This window comes from Heteronotia binoei, chromosome 1 (genome assembly GCF_032191835.1).
Source record: "Heteronotia binoei isolate CCM8104 ecotype False Entrance Well chromosome 1, APGP_CSIRO_Hbin_v1, whole genome shotgun sequence".
In the NCBI taxonomy this organism is placed as follows: domain Eukaryota; kingdom Metazoa; phylum Chordata; class Lepidosauria; order Squamata; family Gekkonidae; genus Heteronotia; species Heteronotia binoei.
In genome coordinates, this window is record NC_083223.1 from 197,783,316 (window position 1) to 197,808,789 (window position 25,474).

At 46.6% G+C, this 25,474-nt stretch overlaps 1 protein-coding gene across 1 annotated transcript; it reads left to right on the plus strand.

Annotated features, from left to right (window-relative positions):
* The first annotated feature begins 574 nt into the window (after positions 1-574).
* Positions 575-25,078, plus strand: LOC132576544 (uncharacterized). Its single transcript, XM_060245829.1, has 5 exons — positions 575-1,651; positions 2,144-2,470; positions 2,945-5,029; positions 24,756-24,788; positions 24,974-25,078. The coding sequence occupies exons 1-5, from the start codon at positions 575-577 to the stop codon at positions 25,076-25,078; spliced, it is 3,627 nt and encodes a 1,208-aa protein (XP_060101812.1).
* The last annotated feature ends 396 nt before the right edge of the window (positions 25,079-25,474 follow it).

Here is a 25,474-nt window from a genome sequence, read left to right on the forward strand (position 1 = left end):
TGAGTGGAGGACGGCATGTAAATCTAATATCTTCTTCTCTGTATTGTGCAGTGGTTTTAAACATTTTAAAAAATGTTTAAGGATGTGTTCACAGAGAAATGAAACATTCTCCAATGTATTAGTTGCAAATACTGCATGTGTTCCTTGACTATGTTTTATTTTTTCATGAAGCAAAGGTGTTCCAAAGCCTGCAGTTGGGTTCAGTTTTGTATTTATAGGAAATCTTGTTTGTGGGATCATGCAGCTGTCTGGCAAATAATGTGTAGTGGTGGCTGTTGAGTGAATGCAACAGGAGCCAAGATGTTAGTGACAGGGGAGCTGCATTCTTCATTTGCTTTTCCAGTGACTGTACTTCTGGTACTTGTAGTGAATAGGAGCTTGGGGAACAGTACATGACAAGGTGCTGTATCTGTTTAGATTTGTATTGGGTGCTTCATTTTTTTTTAAAAAATTATGTTTTTGTAGACAAACACCCTTGAACACCCAAAAATGAGTACGGCAAAAAAAGCAAAAATAGATAGTGGAAAATCATTCCAAGAGGCCTGGACAGAGTCATTTGGAGTGACTGAACGCAATGGGCAAACATTATGTATTCTGTGCAATGAAAGTGTTGTGTGTCGCACATCAAGTGTCAGACGGCACTTTGACACCAACCACAAATGTGTTGCCGAACTTGGTGAAACTGAAAGAAAGCAGAAATACTGTTAAAGATCGAGTCCAGCGCATGACAAGTGATGTTAGTCAGCAGCTCACCACTGACTTACAAAAGGCAGCCTGTTACTCCATGTGCTTGGATGAAAGCACAGATATAAATAATCATGCAAGGCTAGCAGTAATTTTGCGCTATGCTGTTGGTGACATCATGAGAGAAGAGCTGGTGAAACTGGTGTCTTTGCCTGAAAGAACACAAAGGATAGATATCTACAATGCTGTGTTGGAGGCTTTTTTGTCACAAAACATAAGACCAGAAAAAGTGGTTTCAGTTACTAGTGATGGGGCACCTTCTATGGTGGGGGCAACATCTGGTTTCATACAGTTTTTTGTTAAAGAAACAAAACATCAAGTCATTCAGTTCCATTGTATTATACATCAAGAAGCTCTCTGTGCCAGGGAAAGCAGCAAAAAAATTGATGATGTCCTCAAAGATGTCTCAGAAATGGTGAATTACATCATGGCTCGTGCTCTGAATTGTCGACAGTTTCAAGCACTTCTTGAGGAGGTTCAATCACAGTATAATTGTTTACTTATGTACAATAATGTCCGGTGGCTGAGCAGAGGACGAGTTCTGGAGAGATTTGTAGCCTGCTTGGATGAAATTAGGCTGTTTATGAATGAAAAAGGGCAGGAATATCCACAGCTCACTGATATGGCCTGGCTCACCAACCTCATGCTTTTTACAGATTTTACACTACACTTCAATGTACTGAACAAACAACTACAAGGTGTAGGGAAAACAGCAGAAAGGATGTTTTGTGATATCAAAAAATTTGAGAGAAAACTGCAGGTTTTTGAAAGAGACCTTGAAAGTGGGCAGCTGAAATATTTTCCAAATCTAAAAATGCATTTAGAAAATTCTACAACATTTGCAGACAATCCTACAAGCCATCAGAAAATCTACAAGGAATTTTCTAGCATTGTAGCAGCTGCAAAGGTGAATTTTAGTAACAAATTTTTACAGTTCCATAAGATGGAGACAACCCTGTGTTTTCTTATTTCTCCAGATAAAGCCAAATTTGAAGAACTTGATCTTTCCTGCTTACACTGGTTAGATTTAGTGTAGTGTATCAGTAACAACATGCGCCCCGCGCAGAGGCAACTGGGCTGTCCCAGAAGCCTCCAGCGCGGGGCGCGGAATCACCCGCCAATCAACAGTCGCGGCGGGTAGTTCAACAGGTCAGGATTGGCCTGACCGACCCAGTAGGCTGTACCGGGAATTGTATATAAGCGGGGCCCGGCCTGCGTGCTCCCTCTCTTGCAACGTGCTCCTAATAAACTATGTTGCCCTACTCTCGTCTCCGCTTCGAGTACGTTACACTGGCGACGAAGGTGGGATCTTAGCCTCAGCGGCTACCACGGAGATCTAGGGCAACCACGAGTCCTGACCGCCGCCGCCATGGCCACACAGAACGGAACCACCGGCTACATCGAGACATTCGACCCCGCCAATCCCAAGGGCTGGGAGTCCTACGCGGAGCGGGTCGAGTTCTACCTCAGGGCCAACAAGGTCACCGACGCCGGCACGAAGAGGGACGTTCTCCTGAGCGTTTGCGGGGCAGCCACGTTCGAGATCGCCAAGGGTCTCTCGGCGCCCGCCCGCCTCACGGAGATGTCCTACGAGGAGATCATCAGGCTCCTCACCGGCCACTTCTCGCCTCAGCCTTCACGGGTGGCCCGCCGGTTCCTGTTCCACAGAAGGGACCAGGCAGTGGGGGAATCGGCCGCCGACTACCTGGCAGCCCTCCGCAAGATCGCCAGGAACTGCAACTTCCCCCAGCTGGAAGACACCCTGGCCGACCGATTCACGTGGGGCCTCCGCGACGAGAGGCTCCAGCAGAAGCTCTTCGCCAAAGAAGAGCTCACCCTCCAGAGCGCCTTCAGCGAGGCGGTGGCGTTCGAGAGGACCTCCAGGACCTTCCCCAAGGCCCGGACAGAAGCCGCCCACCACGAGGAGCTGGACCACGACTGCCCAGAGGAGGAAGAAGCCCACCAGCTGCGCCGCCCAGCCGGGCCACCCAGCAGAGCCGCCCAACGCCCCCGAGCGGCCGAACGACCCCCAGCGACGGAGAGGGTCCCGGCCACCAAGTGCGCCAGCTGCGGCGACCCCCACGACAGGCGGGACTGCCGGTACCGGACCTGGGACTGCCGGAGCTGCGGAAAAATGGGCCACATTGCGAGGGCTTGCCGAGCCAAGCCCAACCGCCGGAGGCCAACCACGCATCACGAGTCGGCGGAGTTCCACTCCACAGACTCCACGTCCCTGCAGGTACTGAACTTGCCCCTCTCCACCCCCGATAAAATCAAAATGGCGGTCCTCATCGAAGGGAACCCCTGCCAAATGGAAGTGGACTCTGGTTCCTCCATCTCCATTATAGCGGAGGAAACCCTGAGGAAGCTGTGTCCCCCCCAGCGGCTGCAACTAAGGCCGGCGAACTTCATACTCCGGGACTTTCAGAAAAATCCGGTGCAAATCGCGGGGTGGGCGCGGGTGCAAGTCGAGCGGGGGTCCTTCCACAGTCCGCTGGACATCCTGGTGGTAAAGCGCCAGCTTACCACCCTGCTAGGACTGGTGTGGTTCAAACCCTTGGGGATCCGGTTGGAAGGGGTGGGGCAAACCCTAACACCCAGGGGGTTCGGGGAGATATGCCAAGAGTTCCCTGACGTGTTCGATGGTTCTCTAGGGAGCTACAAAGGGCCGGCCATCTCCCTACCGCTAGACCCCACAGTCAGGCCGATTCGGCTCAAGGCGAGGAGGGTCCCGTTCGCTTTAAAGCCAAAAATAGAGGCCGAACTAGACCGCCTCACAGCCCAGGGAGTCCTGGAGCCCGTGGACTACGCCACCTGGGAGACCCCCATCGTAACCCCTATCAAGCCAAACGGGGAGGTGCGGATCTGTGCAGACTATAAATGCACAATAAACAAGGCACTGCAGGATAACCCCTACCCAGTGCAGGTGGTGAGCCACGTTCTGGCTGCCCTAGCGGGGTCCAAGATCTTCGGGAAGCTGGACCTGGCACAGGCCTACCAACAGCTCCCGGTAGATGCTAAGACGGCGGAAGCCCAAACTATAGTGACACACAGGGGGGCCTTCCGGGTGAGGAGACTTCAATTCGGGGTTAGCGTCGCTCCCGGGATCTTCCAGAGTATAATGGACACTCTCCTGAAAGGGATCCCCGGAGTCCAGCCGTTTTTTGATGACGTGCTAGTCGCCGCCCCGGACCCCGAAGAATTCGGCAACCGCCTAAGAGAGGTACTCCACCGGTTCCAGGCAGCGGGGCTCAAAGTCAAGAAGGAGAAATGCCTGCTGGGGGTCCCACGGGTGGAGTTCCTGGGGTTCGCCGTAGACGCAGCGGGAATCCACCCAACGGAAGAAAAGACCCGAGCCATTGTGAAAGCGCCAGCCCCCACCTGCAAAGCGGAGCTACAAAGCTTCTTGGGGGTGCTTAACTTTTACCATTCATTTCTCCCCCACAAGGCGGCCCTAGCAGAGCCCCTGCACCGCCTGCTGGACAAAAAAGCCCCTTGGGTTTGGGGCAAACGCCAAGCAGCCACGTTTCAGGCAGTCAAGGATGTTTTGGTGTCTAATGCGGTGCTCCACCAGTTTGACGAGGGCCTCCCCGTCATCCTGGCTTGTGATGCGTCGCCATACGGGGTGGGAGCAGTCCTGGGGCACCAACTCCCCGACGGGAGGGAGGTACCGGTCGCATACTACTCCCGCACACTGACACCAGCCGAGCGCAACTACGCGCAAATAGACAAGGAGGCTCTGGCAATCGTGGCGGGGGTCCGCAAGTTCCATGAATACCTGTATGGGCGGAGGTTCACCATAGCTACGGACCACAAGCCCCTCTTAGGTCTGCTGGCCCCCGACCGTCAAACCCCCCAAATACTGTCGCAGCGCGTGTTGAGGTGGAACCAATTCCTCAACTCCTACACTTACACACTGGTACACAGGGCCGGAAAGGCTATGGGTCACGCGGACGCACTCAGCCGCTTGCCGCTTCCGGAAACGGGTCCAGACCCCGCCTCCGCACACCAGGTCATGCTAATGGAGAGCCTCCCGGAGCCGCCCCTACATGCAGCGGAGGTCGCCAAGGCCACCCAGAAACACAAGACACTAGCACGGGTGCTCGACTGGGTGGTGAGGGGCTGGCCGGAGGGGAACATGGGGGAAGAATTCAAGCCGTATAAGACCAGGAGGGAGGAACTAGCAGCCCACAAGGGGTGCCTGTTATGGGGAAGTAGGGTGGTGATTCCGCCCCCGCTGCAAAAGCGTGTCCTAGAATCCTTACATGAGACCCATCCCGGCATAGTCCGAATGAAGGCCTTGGCCAGAAGCTACGTCTGGTGGCCGGGGATGGATGGGGAGATAGAGAGCTGGGTCCGACGGTGCCAAACGTGTCAAGAGTCGTGGCCCGAGCCTCCCAGCGCCCCCGCCACTAGGTGGGAGTCAACCCGGAAACCATGGTCGAGACTCCACCTCGATTTCGCGGGGCCATTCCAGGGGCAGATCTTCATGATAATAGTGGACGCCTACACCAAGTGGTTGGAGGTCATCCCCGTAGGGTCCACCTCATCCGCCGCCGCAATCCGAGCGCTGCGCAGGGTCTTATGCACACACGGTATCCCGGACACCATAGTCTCAGACAACGGGACCGCGTTCACGTCCGCAGACTTCCAGGCGTTCCTCCACAGATACCTGATTAGGCACATAAGATCTGCCCCCTTCCACCCAGCCACCAACGGCCAGGCGGAGCGGATGGTCCGCACCACGAAAGAAGCCCTGGGCCGAATTGTGCAGGGTGACTGGGACCACCGATTAGCGGCATTCCTTTTCGACAATAGAGTCACCCCCAACCCGGTCACAGGGGTGAGCCCTGCAGAGCTCCTAATGGGACGCAAGCTGACAACCCGACTGGACAGACTACACCCCGACCGGGCGTCAGACACCCGCGAGAGCCCCGAGGTTCGGGACGCAGTCAGGGGGTTCTTTGCGGGCGACCCAGTTTACGCCCGGAACTATGCAAGGGGGCCTGAGTGGGTGGCGGGCCGAGTGCTACGAGTGACGGGGTCCCGCCACTATGATATATCAACCGAGGGGGGCCAGGTATTACGGCGGCACATAGACCAGTTGCGCCGCCGCACGCTACCGGAGGAGCCGGCGGACACAGAAGAGGCGTGGTCCGGGGAGGGGCCAACCGGGAGCCGACCCGAGGACGAGGCCCCAACGCCCATCACGCCGACGCAGGAAACACCAGAACGGTCCGAGCCCGAAAGACCCGCTGAGCCAGCCCCGCCGCCTCCGGCCACACCACGGGCCGCCGAAGCACCAACCGCGGAAGCAGCGCCTCCCCCACCGGACCTCCCTAGATGGTCCACCCGGGAGCGCCGACCTCCCGCGTATCTCAAGGACTATGTTCCTTAACTAGGGGGGGAGGGGTGTAGTGTATCAGTAACAACATGCGCCCCGCGCAGAGGCAACTGGGCTGTCGCAGAAGCCTCCAGCGCGGGGCGCGGAATCACCCGCCAATCAACAGTCGCGGCGGGTAGTTCAACAGGTCAGGATTGGCCTGACCGACCCAGTAGGCTGTACCGGGAATTGTATATAAGCGGGGCCCGGCCTGCGTGCTCCCTCTCTTGCAACGTGCTCCTAATAAACTATGTTGCCCTACTCTCGTCTCCGCTTCAAGTACGTTACATTTAGGAAATCGGGAAATGGAGCTATTGGAATTTCAAGAAAACTCTATCTGGAAAATTAAATTCTATGACCTGCATAAAACACTTGAGAAGATAGAAGGGATGACAAAGGACAGCACAGTTAGTTCTGAAAATCCTTAAAGTGTGGAATTCTCTGCCAAATAATTTTAAGTCAATGAAAACACTTGGGATTGCTTTCCTTTCTTTGTTTGGATTATCTTATGCCTGTGAGCAGCTGTTTTCAACTATGAATAATATCAAATCTGACACCAGAAACAGACCTACAGATGACCTGAGTGCTGCATATATTGCTCTCAAACTTACAAATTATGAGCCAAGGTTAGACAAATTAGCAGCATGCATACAACAGCAAAAATCACATTAATTGTTCAAAAGCATGCCAAATGCAAACGTTTACCTTTCAATAAAAAGTTGTTTGTATAATTGAAAGCTCTGTTACCGTGTTTTTCTTTTAAGACAAAAGGTGTTAATGTATGAGTTGTTTTTTCTAAACTAAAACCTCAGAATTCAGGTTAAATTGCTGTGTTGGCACTTTGCGGTAAATAAGTGGGTTTGGGGTTGCAGTTTGGGCACTTGGTCTCTAAAAGGTTTGCCATCACTGTAGTAGAGAGAATATGGCAGTGGACTCACCAGAGTGAGACAGGATGGGCTAGAGAGCTGGGTCATTTCTTTCTGAGACCCATGACTCTGTACATTATCTGAATCTCGTTAAGATGAAACAATTATTGTTTCTTTTTGGTGTGAGAGAAGCATAATTTGTCTTGAAACATGATAATCAAAATCTCTGTGATGGAAAGACCTCTAAGCAATGAAGACATTTAGGAATACATCACACAAGCTCTGATTTGTGTTGTATTTTCATTGAAAGCAGATGATTTCTAACTGTCACACGGTTTACAACTATTATCAGTTTTGGGTATTACTACTTCTTTATACCATGTTACTGTGGTTGCACTACTTTGTGTTTTTACTTACAGTCTTTTTTACAGTCTCACTGGAATTTAATGTTTTATTATGGATTGTATTATTCTCTTATATTTTTAATTATCTACTGTGTCAAGTGATGAAAAATGGCCCAGACATTCTAAAAATAAACACACAAATCAGAATACAGTTAACCTGCATAGGAACTCATTTCAGAGCCTGGCTTTTGAACCACATCAGACTTGTCAAGCTTTTATATGGTTTTATAGAAAACTAGGAGTAAGGCCCATTGTGAAGGAAAATACAACGGGCTCTAGAAAGAGGATTGGGGTGAGTGCCCCCCCTGCTGTCCTCCCACCCACCCAAATGAAGCCATTCACTCTCCCCCTTGGTGCCTTCCCACCACCACCTTCCCACCACCACTCCTTGTCCTAATACTCCCCCAACACCTCTTCCTCACAACTACCCCCATCTGTAACATTCAGTCACCCTGCTGTCTTCCCACCCACCCCACAGCTGAAACAGATTCTGGCTTCCTCACCCCCGTGTGTGTGTGTGTGTGCCATGTGTAGGCTTCCCAATCCCCAGGTCCCAGTGGGGGATCCCCTGGTTTTACAGGCATCCCCCCTTCCCCAGCCAGCTGGCCAGCAGCCATTATGCACCTCCAGGAACGATTCCCATAGGGAATGATGGGGAATTGATCCACGGGTGTCAGGGGCTCTGGGGGGGGCTGTTTTTTGAGGTAGAGGTGCCAAATTTTCTGTATAGCATCTAGTGCCTCTCCCCAAAATACCTCCCAAGTTTCAAAAGGATTGGACCAGGGGGTCCAATTCTATGAGCCCCAAAAGAAGGTGCCCCTATCCTTCATTATTTTCTATGGAAGGAAGGCATTCTAAAAGGTGTGCTGTCCCTTTAAATGTGATGGCCAGAACTCCCTTGGAGTTCAATGATGCTTGTCACACCCTTGCTCCTGGCTCCACCCCCAATGTCTCCTGGCTCCACCCCCAAAGTCCCCAGATATTTCTTGAATTGGACTTGGCAACCCTAGCCATGTGTCTGTGGTGGCTCAAAGCCTTGAAAGAGGTTCAGAATGGAGATAAGGAAGAATAATTATGGGGTGTGGGGGGCATGATGGCAGTCACACAGAAACTGAAGCTCAGCATTCCTTTTGTTTGCAGTGAATTTTTGTGGCCTTTTCCTGTCATATTCAGCCTTGTGGCGTTTAGCATCAGTGTGAGCTTATGGCATGATCTGGGTTTTTTTTTTTTTTTTTGTGTGTGTGTGTGTGGCTTGGTTGTGTTATGGTATACCATAGAGCATGTACCTTAAGGTGGATGTTTTCTGTAGGGGAATTTATCTGACTTCAGTTTTCCATCCCTTTCCCCTTCTCTGCAGCCTCTATGTAGGAAAAGAACAGTCCTTCTGCACAATTGAGACCAAAGCAGGAGGGAAGCTGCCTCAGGAGGTTATAATGACACAGAGTTCACCCTGCAAAGCAGCCATTTTCTCCAGAGGGGCTGGTCTTTGCCATCTGGAGAGCAGCTGTATTTCTGAGTGATCTCTAGCCCTCACTTGGAGATTGGCAACAATAGCTCCCCATGAGGACATGTCATTCTACCTGTCTGAGGTTCCACCCCTCCTCAAAACCCACACTCTCCAGGCCCCACCCCTCAAATCTTCAGGAATTTCCTAGCCTGGATTTGGCAACCCTATCTCCTCTCATTTATCTTCCCCTCTGATTTCAGCTGATCATTGCCTTCCCCTTCCTTGCAGCCTCTATGTAGGAAAAGGACAGTCTTTCTCCACAGTGGGAGGGGGAGCAACTCATGTCATTCTCCTCTCACATAATCCTGGGCAGTGGGTTAGGCTGGAAGTCTGTGATTGGCCTGAAATCATTCAGACAGCTTCCACCCAGGGCTTCAGCGTAGTATTTATTTATTTATTTACATTATATTTATATCCCATCCATTCCATACGGACTCAAGGGAGGTTCCACTCTGAAGTCCTAACTCCTATGCCCTCCTCAAACTACACCACAGAATGTCCACCAACCTGGAACTGGCATCCGTTGTCAGGACTGGCTCCAATAAGTGCTCCCTCAGAGGCCTGTAGTGATACCTTTCAGACTAAGACACTTTCTGGTGTCTTTTCCCCTTCCAGAGGAGGATAGGGAGGAGTTCTCAGCCAATCAAGGAAATTGTCTCTCTGGCTGTTTCCCTCCTCCTTTCTCTCTCAGCCAATCTAGGTTAGGGTTTCTTTCTCTGCTCTGTGCATCAGTACAACAGGTGGTTTAGTCAATGGGAGAGTAGTGGGAGCCAGTAGCTGCCAGAACTAAAGTTGGTTGCGTTTCACTGAGAGAATTGGCTTTGCTGGCTAGCAACAGCCACTCGGGAGGGAAGAGAAGCAGATTGAATCATTGGCATGCAAGTACTCTTGACTGATGGTTTGATGGGCCAAAGGCTGATACCATACAGTTCCACTGAGCCCCAACCGATCACGATGGTCAGATTTGCTACCACAACAGGAGAATTATTACTAGATGTGTAGAAACATCCATATCATTATAAGTATTTCCCCTTATTACTGAAGTTAGGATTTGGAGTGACTTTAAAAATAATAACAACAAAAACAACCTCCCATTTCTTGTCTAATTTACATGCCATGGAAAACACAGAACTGCAGATTCCAAGAATGGCCATACTGAAAGCTTCTGTCAGATTCATTGTAGGCCTAGTTCCAACATTTTACATGGACATTTTCCTCATACAAATATTTGCTGACCGACCAAAGCTTCCAGACATATGGTAATTTCCAGTCTCTAAATTGCAAACTGGAAAAATGTGGTTATTTCTTGCCCAATAATTGTTTTACTCCAACCTTTCTTTTATTTGATGCCTCTTGGTAGATGAAGCATATGATACACATGATAGCCATGAGGGAAGTCACCCCAGAACTGATTCCTTTCCTGGCCATACTACATACCATTCTCTACCACATGGCTGACTGCCACTGTATAATGAATTTTCAGACCCCAGCAGTTCTATATTCCTGGTGTCTCTAAGAAGCTCTTAAACTGATGGCACTGATTTATGCAGTAAGTAATTCTATATATAGCCCAAGAGAGGGATCACTTATTGCAGAGGTACTCACTCCACAGTTTGTGGGAAGCCACATTTGCAATTACCCTCAACCCAAAGAGCCACATTTACTTCCATCCCTGTCATGAGACCTGCTTCTCAAGGAGAACTATAGCTTACCCATTCTTCTACTGTCAGCTATTTCAGGGTATCAGCTACCAACCACAAACCCCACCAGCCAAAGGCCTTGCTTACTTTCCTGAACTGTGTATAGGGTTTCCAACTTTGGGATGATAAATTCTTGGAGATTTGGGGGTGGAGCCTGAGGTGGGTGGGGTATAATGCAATACAGCCCAACCTCCAAAGTAGCCATTTTCTCTGGGGAAACTGATCAATGTAGCTAGGGTTGCCAGGTCCTTCTTGGTAACAGGTGGGGGATGGGAAGAGAACTTACTGGGAGCAGCAGGGAGGTCCATCCAACTACAGTGATGTATCTACATCACTGCCTACATGACCCAGAAGTGATAAGAACATAAGAGAAGCCATGTTAGATCAGGCCAATCGCCCATCCAGTCCAACATTCTGTGTCACACAGTGGCCAAATACACACACACACACACACACTGTGGCTAATAGCCACTGATGGACCTCTGCTCCATATTTTTATCTAACCTCCTCTTGAAGGTGGCCATGCTTGTGGCCGCCACCACCTCCTGTGGCAGTGAATTCCACATGTTAATCACCCTTTGGGTGAAGAAATACTTCCTTTTATCCGTTTTAACCTTTCTGCTCAGCAATTTCATGGAATGCCCACGAGTTCTTGTATTGTGAGAAAGGGAGAAAAGTATTTCTTTCTCTACTTTCTCCATCCCATGCATTATCTTGTAAACCTCTATCATGTCACCCCTCAGTCGACGTTTCTCCAAGCTAAAGAGCCCTAAGCGTTTCAACCTTTCTTCATAGGGAAAGTGTTCCAGCCCTTTAATCATTCTAGTTGCCCTTTTCTGGACTTTCTCCAATGCTGTAATATCCTTTTTGAGGTGCGGCGACCAGAACTGCACACAGTACTCCAAATGAGACCGCACCATCGATTTATACAGGGGCATTATGATACTGGCGGATTTGTTTTCAATTCCCTTCTTAATAATTCCCAGCATGGCATTGGCCTTTTTTATTGCAAACGCACACTGTCTTGACATTTTCAGTGAATTATCTACCACGACCCCAAGATCTTTCTCATGGTCAGTCTCTGCCAGTTCACACCCCATCAACTTGTATTTGTAGCTGGGATTCTTGGCCCCAATGTGCATTACTTTGCACTTGGCCACATTGAACCGCATCTGCCACATTGACGCCCACTCACCCAGCCTCAACAGATCCCTTTGGAGTTCCTCACAATCCTCTCTGGTTCTCACCACCCTGAACAATTTTGTGTCATCCGCAAACTTGGCCACTTCACTGCTCACTCTCAACTCTAAATCATTTATGAACAAGTTAAAGAGCATGGGACCCAGTACCGAGCCCTGTGGCACCCCACTGCTTACCGTCCTCCACTGCGAAGACTGCCCATTTATACTCACTCTCTGCTTCCTATTACTCAGCCAGTTTTTGATCCACAAGAGGACCTGTCCTTTTACTCCATGACTCTCAAGCTTTCTAAGGAGCCTTTGATGAGGAACTTTATCAAAAGCTTTCTGGAAGTCAAGGTAAACAACATCTATCGGGTCTCCTTTGTCCACATGTTTGTTCACCCCCTCAAAGAAATGTAGCAGGTTAGTGAGGCATGATCTTCCCCTACAGAACCCATACTGAGTCTTCCTCAATAATCCGTGTTCATCAATGTGCCTACTCATTCTGTCCTTGATAATGGTTTCTACCAACTTCCCCGGTATTGAAGTCAGACTGACTGGCCTGTAATTTCCTGGATCTCCTCTGGAACCCTTTTTAAAGATGGGGGTGACATTTGCTACCTTCCAGTCCTCAGGAACGGAGGCAGATTTCAATGAAAGATTACATATATTTGTTAGAAGATCCACAAGTTCAACTTTGAGTTCTTTCAGAACTCTCGGATGTATGCCATCCGGACCCGGTGACTTATTCGTTTTTAATTTGTCTATTAGTTGTAGGACCTCTTCTTTTGTCACCTCAATCTGACTCAGGTCTTTCAACAACCCTTCCAACATTAGTGGTTCAGGGGTGGGCAAAAAGTTCTCATCTTCCACAGTGAAGACGGAGGCAAAAAATGCATTCAGCTTCTCAGCCATTTCCCTATCCTCCTTCAGTAATCCTTTTACCCCATGGTCATCCAAGGGCCCCACTGCCTCCCTGGCTGGTTTCCTACTTCTAATATATTTGAAGAAATTTTTATTGTTGGTCTTTATGTTTTTTGCAATATGCTCCTCATAGTCCCTCTTTGCCTGCCTGATCACAGTCTTGCATTTGATTTGCCACAGCCTGTGTTCCCTTTCATTAATCTCACTTGGACTGGTTTTCCACCGTTTAAAGGAGTCTTTCTTACCTTTTACAGCTTCCATTACTTTGTTTGTTAACCATGCAGGCCTTTTCTTATGCCTGTTTGTGCCTTTCCTAACTTGTGGTATGTATTTTATCTGAGCTTCTTGGATTATAGTTTTAAATAGTGTCCAAGCTTCCCCAAGGGTTTTGACCGTATTTACTTTTCCTTTCAGTTTCCTCCTCACATGCCTCCTCATCTCAGAGAATTTACCCCTTTTAAAGTTAAACGTGGTTGTGGCGGTCTTTTTGGGCAACTCCCTATTTATACAAAAGGTGAAATCAATAACATTATGGTCACTGCTCCCAAGCAGCGCGATCACTTTTACATCTCTCACCAAGTCTTGGGCATTACTTAGGACCAAATCCAGGATCGCCCCACCCCTAGTAGGTTCTGAGACCATCTGCTCCATAGCACAGTCATTGAGAGCATCAAGAAACTCAATCTCTTTCTCTCGACCAGAACACATATTGACCCAATCAATCTGCGGGTAGTTAAAATCACCTATTACGACACAGTTTTTACGTTTAGCCGCTATCTTTAAGCCTTCCATCATATTATAATCGTCCTCTCTCTTTTGATTTGGTGGGCGATAACAAACTCCCATAGTTAAATTTCCTTTTGGGCCCTCTATTTCAACCCAAAGCATTTCTAAAAGTGAATCTAATTCTCTGACCTCAGTCTTACTGGACCGTATATCCTCTCTGACGTACAGAGCCACCCCACCTCCAACCCTTCCCTCCCTATCCTTCCGATATAACTTATATCCAGGAATCACCGTGTCCCACTGATTCTCCTCATTCCACCAAGTTTCTGAAATTCCCACAATGTCTATGTTTTCTCCCAACACTAAACATTCCAATTCACCAATTTTACTTCGAACACTTCTAGCATTTGCATACAAACATCTATAATTTCCCAGGCAAGCTAGGCCCGCCACCTCCCTCTTGCCGCCTCGAGACTCTGGCAGACAGTCCATACTGTTTGTCACCATCACAGTGGACAACTCTGGTCCGTTACCCGGTAGAAAAATAGCAGCCAACCTTTCATCTCTTTGAGACGAGTCCTCCCGAACCAGAGACAATTAATCTCCTGTTGGCTTTCCCTCAAGATTTAGTTTAAAAACTGCTCTGCCACCTTTTTGATTTTAAGCGCCAGCAGCCTGGTTCCATCCAGAGACAAGTGGAGACCGTCTCTTTTGTACAGCTCCCGCTTGTTCCAGAAAGCATCCCAGTGCCTAACAAACTTAAACCCTTCCTCCTTACACCATCGTCTCATCCACACATCGAGACTTCTAATTTGTGCCTGTCTCTCCTGCCCTGCATGTGGAACAGGTAGCACTTCTGAGAAAGCTACCTTGGAGGTCTTGGCCTTAAGTCTTCCGCCTAGCAGCCTAAATTTTTCCTCCAGGACCTCACGACTGCATTTCCCCACATCGTTGGTGCCAACATGCACCACGACCACAGGCTCCTCCCCAGCACTGTCTATCAGCCTATCTACTACACGCGTAATGTCCGCTACCTTCACACCAGGCAGGCAAGTCACCATACGGTCAGTACGCGCTTTCGCCACCCAGCTGTCTACTTGCCTAAGGATCGAATCACCAACTACCAAGACCCCCCCTCTCCCTCTGCGCAGGGATGGTTCCTTGGCACGAAAGGATACCCGCTCACCAGCTGAAGAAGAGGTCCCTTCTGAGGGCGCATTCCCCTTATCCTCAGCAAGGTGCCCTGTTCCCTCTCGACCCTCATGCTCTCTGGCAGCAACGGGGCTGCCACGTTCAGTGCAGGGCTCATCTAATACACCCCCGAGAGTCTTCCCCAAGTGCCTAATTGACCGTCTCTGTTTCTCCAGGGCAGTCACCTCGGCCTCAAGGGTACGAACTCGTTCCCTGAGGACCAGGAACTCTTTGCATCAAGCACACACCCAAGACTTCTGTCCTTTGGGCAGATAGTCATACATGTGACACTCAATGCAAAACACTGGAAAGCCCCCACCCCCCTGCTGGCATTCTACCTTCTATATATATATATATATATATATATATATATATATATATATATATATATATATATATATATATATATATATATATATATATATATATATATATATATATATATATATATATATATATATAATATACAGTCCTCTTTAAATGCTGTTGTTTAAGTCGCTCCCCTTCTGGAGGGTCAACTTACCTTATAGGGAGAACAAGGAAATAAGGGATCTGGGTTCCTGGTCCTTAGGGAGCCCCTAGGCGAAGAGCCACAGGCCAAGAGCCCTTTAGCTCTCGCCTTTTGCAAAGCGCAGCTTAAAATGCAAAGAGAGTGGAGCAGACCACTCCTAAGCAATCATCAACAATCACTCTCAATCTCTTTCACCTTTTGCCCACTCAACCAAACAAAGAGCAGTTCCCCAGCTATCAGAACTCAGACTTTTAAGCAGTCAAACAAACCTCAGAACGAAGTCTTCCAAAACTCAGTCTCCAGCTGTCTCAGCTTATTAGAGCTGTTCTGCCCTGTTCTGCTGTCTCTCTCAGGCCTCTCTGATGCTATGACTTCTGGAATGTCAAGGTAATGCTCTGGTATTTAGGGAAAAACTCTATAGTAAATTTGGCATCTACCATAGAGTTTTTGTCCAAATACCAAAGCATTGTCCTCCACATCCTGGAAGTGATAGCATCACTTCCAGGTCACATGGGCAGTGACATAGACATGTTGCCCATGGGAGGATTTCCCCTCTTTTGGGGGCTAATTTCCTCCCTATCAGCCAGCTGATTGGTGGTGGGGAAGTGGGCCCTGGCACTGGGGGACCCTCACCTCCACCGTAGGGGCCTGGCAACCCAAAATGTAACTAAGAACAGATGTAATTCTGGCAACTAGAAGGAATGGTGCTTAGAAGACCCACAGGTGGCATGTCAAACAGCCACAGACATGTGACTTAATTCCAAACCACTAAGTGAGTATCACAGACATTGCGAGGAATCTGTTCACAGTTGCAGCCCTGAAAGAAAAGTAAACTCTTCCCATCTCATTTTTCAAAACAATTTTGTCAGTTCTAGCTAATTTTTAAATGAATGCTTTAATGTCAGTGGTCAATGACCAGAGTAGACCTGATTCTCCAACAAGGTTGTCAACCCCCAGGGGGCCCACCAGAATTACAAGTGGTCTCCAGAATACAGATATCAAGTTTGCTGGAGATAATGGCAGCCTTGGAGAGTGGATAATATGGCATTATACCTTGCTGAAGTCTGATCTTCCCCAGGCTCCATTCCCCAAATCTCTAGGAATTTCCAACCTGGAATTAGGATCACATTAGTTACACACACTTTATACCTTGAAGCAAGGTTCAGGTTCCTATTGTAACCTCAGCTGCCCTGCAATTTCTCTCAAAAAGGTTTTCCCTGTAGGTGTACAACAGACCACTGCTATTCAGCCAGGGAAGTCAGAGATGTCATTTTACATCAGTTGCACAAAAGCCACCGCTTGCTTACCTCCCTTTTGGCTGGAAGGAAAATTTAAGAAGTCACTGTGCAGGAGTGATAGTAGAAAAAAGAAAAAACCCAACCGGGGTGAGTGGGTGAAGGTAAATGTGGAAGGAAGATAACCACGTAATTCCAGAATGAGTTCCTAATGAAAAATAATGTTTTATCCAGGACTGTCAACAAGATTTGTTGAGCCTAAATTATTTTTTTAATTTATATTTATTTATAATTTAAATTTATCTACCATCCTTCTCTGAGTTCACAGAGATCAGGGTGGTTATTTGGTTAACAACAGAAGACTATACAACATAAAATCCAACAATTTTAAAATAGCTAAAACATCAGATGCTGCCAAAGCAAGTTTACAGTTCACACTGCTGTCTTGCAATAAGTGGAAGAAAGCAGGGTGGGGGTGGGGAACGGAAGGGAGTGCCAGATAAGATGGTACCTGTTGCTATCCTCAGTCTCGTGGACTCCAACCTGGTGGAACATCTCTGCCTTTCATGCCCTATGGAACTGCACAAAGTCTCACAGTGTGTGGATGTTGTTTGGCAGAGAGTTCCACCAGGTTGGAGTCAGGGCTGAAAAGACTCTGGATCTGGCTGAAGACAGCTGGACATTTTCAGGACTAGGGATCACCAGTAAGTTGTTCTCAGCAGAGTGTAAAGCTCTTGACTGGATGTACTAGAGGAGGCATTCCCAAAGATATGTGGGTCCCAGAGCACTCAAGGCCTTAAAAGCCAGTATCAAGACCTTGAACCTGACCTGGTACTCCACTGGGAGCCAGTGCAGCTGGCGTAATGCAGGTTGAATATGTGCTGTCTGTGGTGTTCACATCAGGACATGTGCCACCACATTCTGGACTAGTTGGAGTTTCCAGATTAATCTCAAGGGCAGACCAGCATAAAGCAAGTTGCAACAATCCAATATGGAGGTAACCACTGCATGGATTACTTTGGCCAGATCACAGCAGGACAGGAAAGAGGCTAGTTGCCTTGCCTGGCACAGCTGGCAAAATGCCAACTTGGCAATGTTCAAGATCTAGGCCTCCATTGATAAGGAGATATCCACGCCCAAACTCTTGATGATTTGCACCAGTATTAAAGGTGCATCATCAAGAATGGGAAGTTGGGACCGCAATCCTGAATTCCAGCCAGCCACAGAACTTCCATCTTGGTTGGATTCAGTTTCATCCAGCTCTTCCTCAACCATCCCACCATGGGCTCCAGCCCCTCGGCCAGATTTTGTGGATCAATATCCAGGCGGCCATCCATCAACAGATACAGCTGGGTGTCATCAGTGTGGAGCAAGGGACGAATAAGAGGGATGACAAGAAGAGTCAGGGAAAAGATGATGAGGACAGAGACTGGCTTGGGCTTCAAGCAGTGGAGGAGCCAGTTGGGGGAAAGCAGGATAATGGGCTGAACTGGGGTGGTATTAGTGATTCTGGGTTCCAGGCTATGTCGTCTTGAGTTCAGCAGGGTCCGCGGGTTCTCCCTTTGGCCCCTCTGAATCAGGCAGGTGGAGGGGTGCCACGGATGTGACACCCCCAAAGAGACCCTGAAGGGGGTCTCCTTTTGGCATGGGGCTTTTACAGCAAGACAGGGGCACAGCAGCAGCTGTTCCTGTTCTCCCTGTACGCCCCGAAGCTCTCCCCGTCGTGATCGCCATTACAGCAGAAAGAGGTGAATGCCCGATTGCTTGCTTCTCTTCTTTTCAATAAGCTTTTGCTCTATCGCTTCTCTACCTCAAGCATGACAATTCTACGTGGCAAGTAAGTGTGCTTTCAATACCACTGGTTAATGGGTCGCTTTACATTTCAATAAGTGGGCAGTTCAAAGGAAGGGAAAGTCGTCGATATCTCCAATTTCCCTGTGAATGAGGCCTTGAAAAGTTGAAGAACATTTTTAAGTACTGGAAATAATTTGAATTAATCTGAATATGGATACTTAAATCGACCCGGATTATAATTAGATATTTGTTAAAGAGACTATTATTTGGCTGCAATACGGTCTGAACAAAATGCGATATTTGTTAGAGAGATTTCTCCTTGTCGTCTGATTGAAATTGAAATACTAACACTCAAAACTTCAGCCAGAGAAGATTGGGAAGGATGGACTATCTGGGACTCTGAGCTACTTTTCAACTTGGATTAATAGACTGAGTTTGTTGACAGAGAAAAATGGCTTTGCTGAGTGAAATCTTCTACAAAAAAGGATATTTTAAGCAGTTTAACTTCTCTGAGGCAGGATCTTGGTTCATTAACAGAGTTGATTAAGAAACAGATAGGAGCTTTTGTGCTGAAAGCTAGCGAAATCTCAAATCTACATGAGCAGAGTGCTAAAGATGTCTGGTGATGTCTGTGGAATTGAAATGAGAGAGTGACTCGTTGAGAAACGAACAAAAGAAAATAAAAATGAAACCTTATGGCGCAGTTAAAAAAGAAGACCGGGAATGCAGATTGACTGAAGCTATGCCGAGAGGAACAAAGGCTGTGGAATTTTTCCCACTTTCTTCGAGAGGGATGACTGCATTAAGGAGTAAGAAGGTGCATTTTAACCAAAAAATAATGATGTGGAAATCTTTCAGGAAGAAGGGCTTTTTGAACTAGCTCTCTGTGGATAGTTGGATATGGACCTTGCAAGAAAATCTGATATGTGATATTAAAAGGCTAAGTGAAAAATTTTTTTCCGGGCTATAATAAGTTGTCTTGTCTAGAGTAATATGGACATAAAAGCTAAAGGACTGAAAAGTTTTTGAAAAGAATTTTATGTAAAAATAGTTAACTTAGATTAACTCTTAAGAAGGCAGACAGCACAATTATTTTGTAATTTGGTAAACTTGTCTTTAACAGATAATGATATTAGCATTTTATGTTTGCTATTGATATGGGTAAACCTACAAGCTAGTCTGTAATTGTTAAGAAGGTAGACACCATAATTATTTTGTAAATTAGTAGATCTCCTTCTAATATATTTGTTTGAAGAAATTGTCTGTAATGAGATAGATAAATTATTGTGTTCTATTTATAGCCTGTTAAGGATAAAGATATTTATCTCAAACTGTATTAAGGAGAGAGAAGGTGCATTTTAGTTATAAATCAAAAGATAGATTTATTTTGAGGAAGAAGGGTCTCTTGAATTGCCTCTATCTTTGTGGGTACGGCATGGAACTCTTAATAAGAACAGATAGGTGATTTTTAAAGGTTAAGTGAGATTTTTGGGTTATATTAAGTTGTTTTTTCTAGAGCAATAGGGATATAAGAGTTGGATTAATTGTTAAAAAGGCAGACAGCACAATTATTTTATAATCTGGCAGATTTGCTTTTAATACGCTTCTTTGGAGAAACTGTTTATATTGAGATAGACAAATTACTATGTTGTATTTTTTTTAGCTTGTTAAGAATAAAGATATGAATTTTATGTGCTTATTTTAATGAGGATATTGTCAAACCAACAAATTAGTCTTTCAACATGGTTAAGCTAAACCAGCCAGTTCCATGTTGAGATTGCTCTGACTTTTTTTATACTTATTTGTATTGAAGAAGAATCGTTTAGACTTGTATAGCAAGTAATAGTTCAGTAAAAAATTTTTTTATAATGAAAGACAAAGATGGTAAAATACATGGAGAACTCTATACTTGCAGGTAGAATGAATTGGGTATTTTATTTGGAGGTAGAATTATAACTGATATATCTGTATTTTTCTTTGTTTCTGTTTTTCCCATTCTGTATATGCCCTTCCCCCCTTTTATGTATCTATGCTTCTGCTTCTTCTTTTTGTAGTTAAAATCAATAAAAATTATAAAATGGTATTAGTGATTCTGGGAGCCTGGGCAAGGATGGTATTAGTTATAAAACTGATCTGAGTGATTCTTGGTGCTGTCTTACGGCCTCCAGCAAGTAGTTCTGCCAGTTAACACTGCATCAAAGTAGAGCTGCCAAGCTCTCAGGGGGACTCTTGTTCAGAAATTTGTCAGGAAAGGGAAGATCAGACTCTGTCCTGTCCTGAGAGAGCAGCAGGACTATGCGCTGTTTGGAAGATCCCACTTTCCCTGCTTGCCGGAGATTCAGAGAAGCAAGTTCTCAATTAATGCATAGCTTATTCAGTAACAGACTAAAGTCTGCTAGCACATCCCCCACTCCGCCTCCCAAAAGATAAAAGGACAAAGCAACAAGCTCCTATGTACGTACATACAAGGTATACCTGACAGCTCACTATGATGCTCAAGGTCAGATGTGCTGGCTGGCAGAATCTCCTCAGGAAGAGAAGAGGTCAACTCCCTTCTGCACCAAAGACTCCCTCCTTATAGGGTGTTCAAATGAATGATCCTGTGTGTCTGTACTATGTTACCCTGAACATACATAACCATATTCATGACCATCCCTTGAATTCAGCAGGAGCTCACAGGAGCACAGCTCCTGAACCTTTCTGGCGGTCCCCCCTTCTCCTACCTACCTTGTCCATTGAATAGTGTGTGCAGCTGTATAACAATCTCTGAATGAGCTCCACCACCTATTTTTCTACAAAACAACCCCTGTACTTGACTACATGTTCTGCACATGTGGCAGGTGTTCTGGTGGATAGAACAGGACTCTTATTTGGACCTATGGTGCTCATAGGGAGGGCCTTTGAAAGGTCTTGTTCTTTGGTAACTAACCAGTGAACTTCAAGGGTGATAAGCCAGTCCTCTGAATTTCTCTAGTTGTCACAATAAGATAGGGTTTTTTCTGGAGAGTCATACAGGTTCTGTGTTGACAGAACAGCCTGGATGATTTTGAAATGGATATACTTTAATCAATAGAAAAGCTTGGCTAGAGTCTAGAAAATGGCTCAGAAACTGCAGGAAAAGGGCTCAAAAATGAAAGTTGCTTTTCAGTGAGCCATATCAACTTTATTCCTACCCAACTAAAAGATTGCTGTCAGCCTCCACCTGGGTGATAGAAATCTCTCTGTCAATTAAAGTAGCAGTGGGAGAAAAATAAAATGGCCATCAAGTCGATAGCATGACATCACTTCCAGATTTTCCCCACAAGTGACACTTCCCATGTCCCTCCCCCCAGTCTCTCACTGGTTGCCTTGGCTGGCAACCCTAGGACTCTAGATTGAGATATCAGTTGTGACATCTCAAAACATGCATACAAAACTCACTATGCCCGGTATTTCCTGTGCATGTCTAAAAGAGGAGCAAGGTGCTGCAGAAAAGAGACCACATAGTCCCCTTTTGTGCATTGTGGCATAACAAACATAGTATTTTCAGAGTAATATGACTTGCTTCTTTGGAGAGGCAGCATCTTTTTTCCTGGAATTTATTTCATGAACATGACCTTACACGGCTTTTTGACTATGCTAGTGTGGTGTCATGATTAGAGTGTTGGACTAGGATCTGGGAGAGTGCTCATTTGAATCCACACTCTGCCATGAAAGCCTGATGGGTGACTTTCAGCCAGTCAGACACTCTAGGGGCGTTTTCGCACTCACCTTCAAGTGGTGCGACCACCCTCCTCACGCCGGTGGATCTGCAGGGATTTCACACCAGAAGCGCCGGCGCACCCAAAAGAGCCGGCGACTTCCGTCGCGAAACCAGCTCAAACGTTTTCCTGCTTCTTGGCGGTTTCCGTTTGAGCTGGTTTCGCGACGGAAGTCGCCGGCTCTTTTGGGTGCGCCAGAGCTTCTGGTGCGAAATCCCTGCAGATCCGCCGGGGTGAGGAGGGTGGTCGCACCACTTGAAGGTCAGTGCGAAAACGCCCTAGGATTATTAATCCACATTCTATGACCTGTTTTGGAATTAGATGCACAATATGAATATCTAAGTGTAATCTGCAGTTATGTTTCACTTAGTAGCTAGGTATTGAATCTGTTTTGTTTACTAGCTTTACTTGCTGTGTCTGTTACTGAATAAAATATGTTTTAATCATGAACTGAGCCTTGTCTATATATTACAGGTTCGATGCAGTTTTATGCAGGGGCTATAATGAGAAATACCCATACAGCAAGACCCATAAATCTCTATGACTTTGTGTGGATGTGCTGCTCTCTTGTTCCATCCTCTCTTCATACAGTAGCTGCCTTTCATGAGCAGCAATCACCATACTTTGAATAACTGAACAAAAGGTTATTGAAAGAACGACCATTGGTACTTACTGTGAGGGGTCATTCTCCTCTGAGTACAGGAGGACATCTTGAGTGCTTTCCACCATCTTGTCAGGGAGGCAGGAAATAGAATAATTCTTCTTCCTCTCCTTTGACCTTGGAGCACCCAGATCTCCTCAGCTGGGATACTCCAAGAAGCAGTTTCTAAACTATCAACCTTACTCAAAAGAATTAAACAGTAATAATAGTAATGACAGTAATAACAGTCAGATAATATGCAACAAGCATAACAGAGAAAACTGTGAAGCAGCAAGAAAAAATGAAATAGATATAGACATGGCAGAACAGACCCAAGTATGAGCGATACAGTGTGGTGGGCAAGATGTCCTCCTGTACTCAGAGGAGAATGACCCCTCATGGTAAGTACCAATGGTCATTCTCCCTCTGAGTCAGTGGCCATCTTGGGTTCTCCTATAGCAGTAGATTAATGATTGGGTGGGGTATCGCTCTCCTCTAGGAACACATGTTGTAGTACTTTTCTGCCAACTGCTGCTTCTGCTGAACTGTAAGCATTTAATTTGTAGTTACGGAGAAAAGTTGAAATAGAAGACCATGTTGCAGCCCTGCACACCTCGTCTACCGAAGGCCGCATTAGTTGCATTAGTTAAAGGCCGCATTAGTTGCCGCGCTTCTGGCCGAATGTGCTGTAATCCCTCTCGGTACTTCTAATTTCATTGTCCTATATGCTTCAGTGATGCATTGCTTAATAGCATAGCTGATGGCTGGTGTTGACATCTTCTGTCCCAACCTAGGTTGTTTAACGTTGATAAACATGGCATCTGTCTTCCTAACTGGTTCAGTTCTGACTAGATACGCCAACGTCTAACATCTAAGTTGTGCCACATTCGCTCCCTTGGATGTTTAGGATCTGGGCAGAATGATGGTAAATGCAGTTCCTGCAAATTGTGAAACTTAGATACAATCTTGGGCTGAAAGGTAGGATCTGTACGGAGAACCACCTTGTCCTTGTGAAAAATACAGAGTTCTTTCTTTACCGATAAGGCATTAATTTCCGAGACCTTTCTTGCCGATGTGATTGCTATCAGAAATATGGTCTTCAAACGTAGCCATCCTGACAGGCTGGCATCTGTGAACAGCTGTATCTCCCTGGGGAGGTAGTAGATTCTGCCTTGTTGGAGGTTGACATCCCTGGACCACCATTTCAGAGAGTGTTTGACCGCTAACGAGATCTTGATTTGTTTGTGCATCTTTAAAGGTGTCCTGTAATGGTTCAAAAGGTGATTTTGTGAGCGCGCACAGGACAGTGTGTAACCGCCATGTTGGAAATCTGTGAGTCTGTGGGGGCATTTGAGTGTGGCCCCCTTCAAGAACCTCTGTACATGTGCGTGTCTGGAAACATCTTTTCTCTGTATCAGTCCCAATTCCGATGACAAAGCTGCTGCTTGTTTACGTAAAGTGGCTGATTTCAATCCAGAATGAAGTCCATCTTGTAAGAATTCCAAAATTTATTGAATTGATGGATTTAGTGGATCCCTTGTCTTTCTGCTGCACCACCTATGAAAGGCCTTCCAGGTAGTATTGTAAATTCTGGTGGTGGACTCCTTCCTCGAGGTCAGTAGTGTGTTAGTAACCTCTGATGAGTATCCTAATTTTCGGAATGTAGACCATTCAATTTCCACACGGTCAATTGCAGCCATTCTGGGTGTGGATGCCAAATTGGACCCTGTGTCAGCATGTCTGGAGATATCTCCAACCGTAGTGGCTGGGTGGTTGACAGTTTTTGAATAGACAAGAACCATAGGCGTCGTGGCCACCACAGAGCTGCTAGGATAACCCGTGCCTTCTGGTGTTGCACCTGATGAAGAAATCTTGATAACACCGGAATCGAAGGGAAGGCATACAATAGACCCTGGGGCCAAGTCACTGTCAGAGCATCCACTGCTGCTGCGGCGGGGTGAAAGAACCTGGTATAAAATCTTGGTACTTGATAATTGTTGTGAGAAGCAAACAAGTCCACAACTGGTTGCCAGAACTGTTGAACTATCTGCTGGAATACTGACGACTTCAGTCTCCATTCTCCTGGTTGTATGGTCATTCGGCTGAGCCAATCTGCTTGGATGTTGACAATGCCCTTGATGTGTTCTGCTCTGATGGACAGGAGATGATGTTCTGCCCAGGTGAATAACGTCTTTGCTTCTCTGTCCAGAGCTGCAGATCTCGAACCCCCCTGATGATTCAGGTAAGATTTTGCCGCCACATTGTCTGTTCGTACTAAAACGTGTTGCTTCTGTACTAGATCGGCAAAGAATAACAGAGCTAGACGGATCGCCTGTAATTCTAACACATTGATCGAAAGTTGAGTCTCTGACGGTGACAGCGACCCTGTGATGGAATGTTGTTGAGTGTTGTTCCCCATCCTGACAGGCTGGCATCTGTGAACAGCTGTATCTCCCTGGGGAAGTAGTAGATTCTGCCTTGTTGGAGGTTGACATCCCTGGACCACCATTTCAGAGAGTGTTTGACTGCTAAGGAGATCTTGATCTGCGGATTCTGTTTTTCCATGATCTGGTATTTGTGGGGCAGAGGAAACTTTTTAAGGGTCTGGTATGTTGTCTGCCCCACTGAATTGCATCCATGTTCGAGATGAATAGCCCCATCAATTTGGCTAAAGTCAATAGTGGGGTGTGGATACTCCGGATAACAAGGTTCACAAGTTGTTTGGTTTTCAGGATCTTGTCATTTGGCAGAAAAAGCGAATTTTTTCATGTATCTATGATCATCCCCAGGTGCTCCAACTGTTGTGTTGGTTCTAGGACACTCTTGGATAGGTTTATGAGAAACCCATGTTCCTGTAGACACTGGATAGTCATTTGGACATCTGACAGGGCTTTCTGATGGGACGATGATCTGATCAAGAGGTGGTCT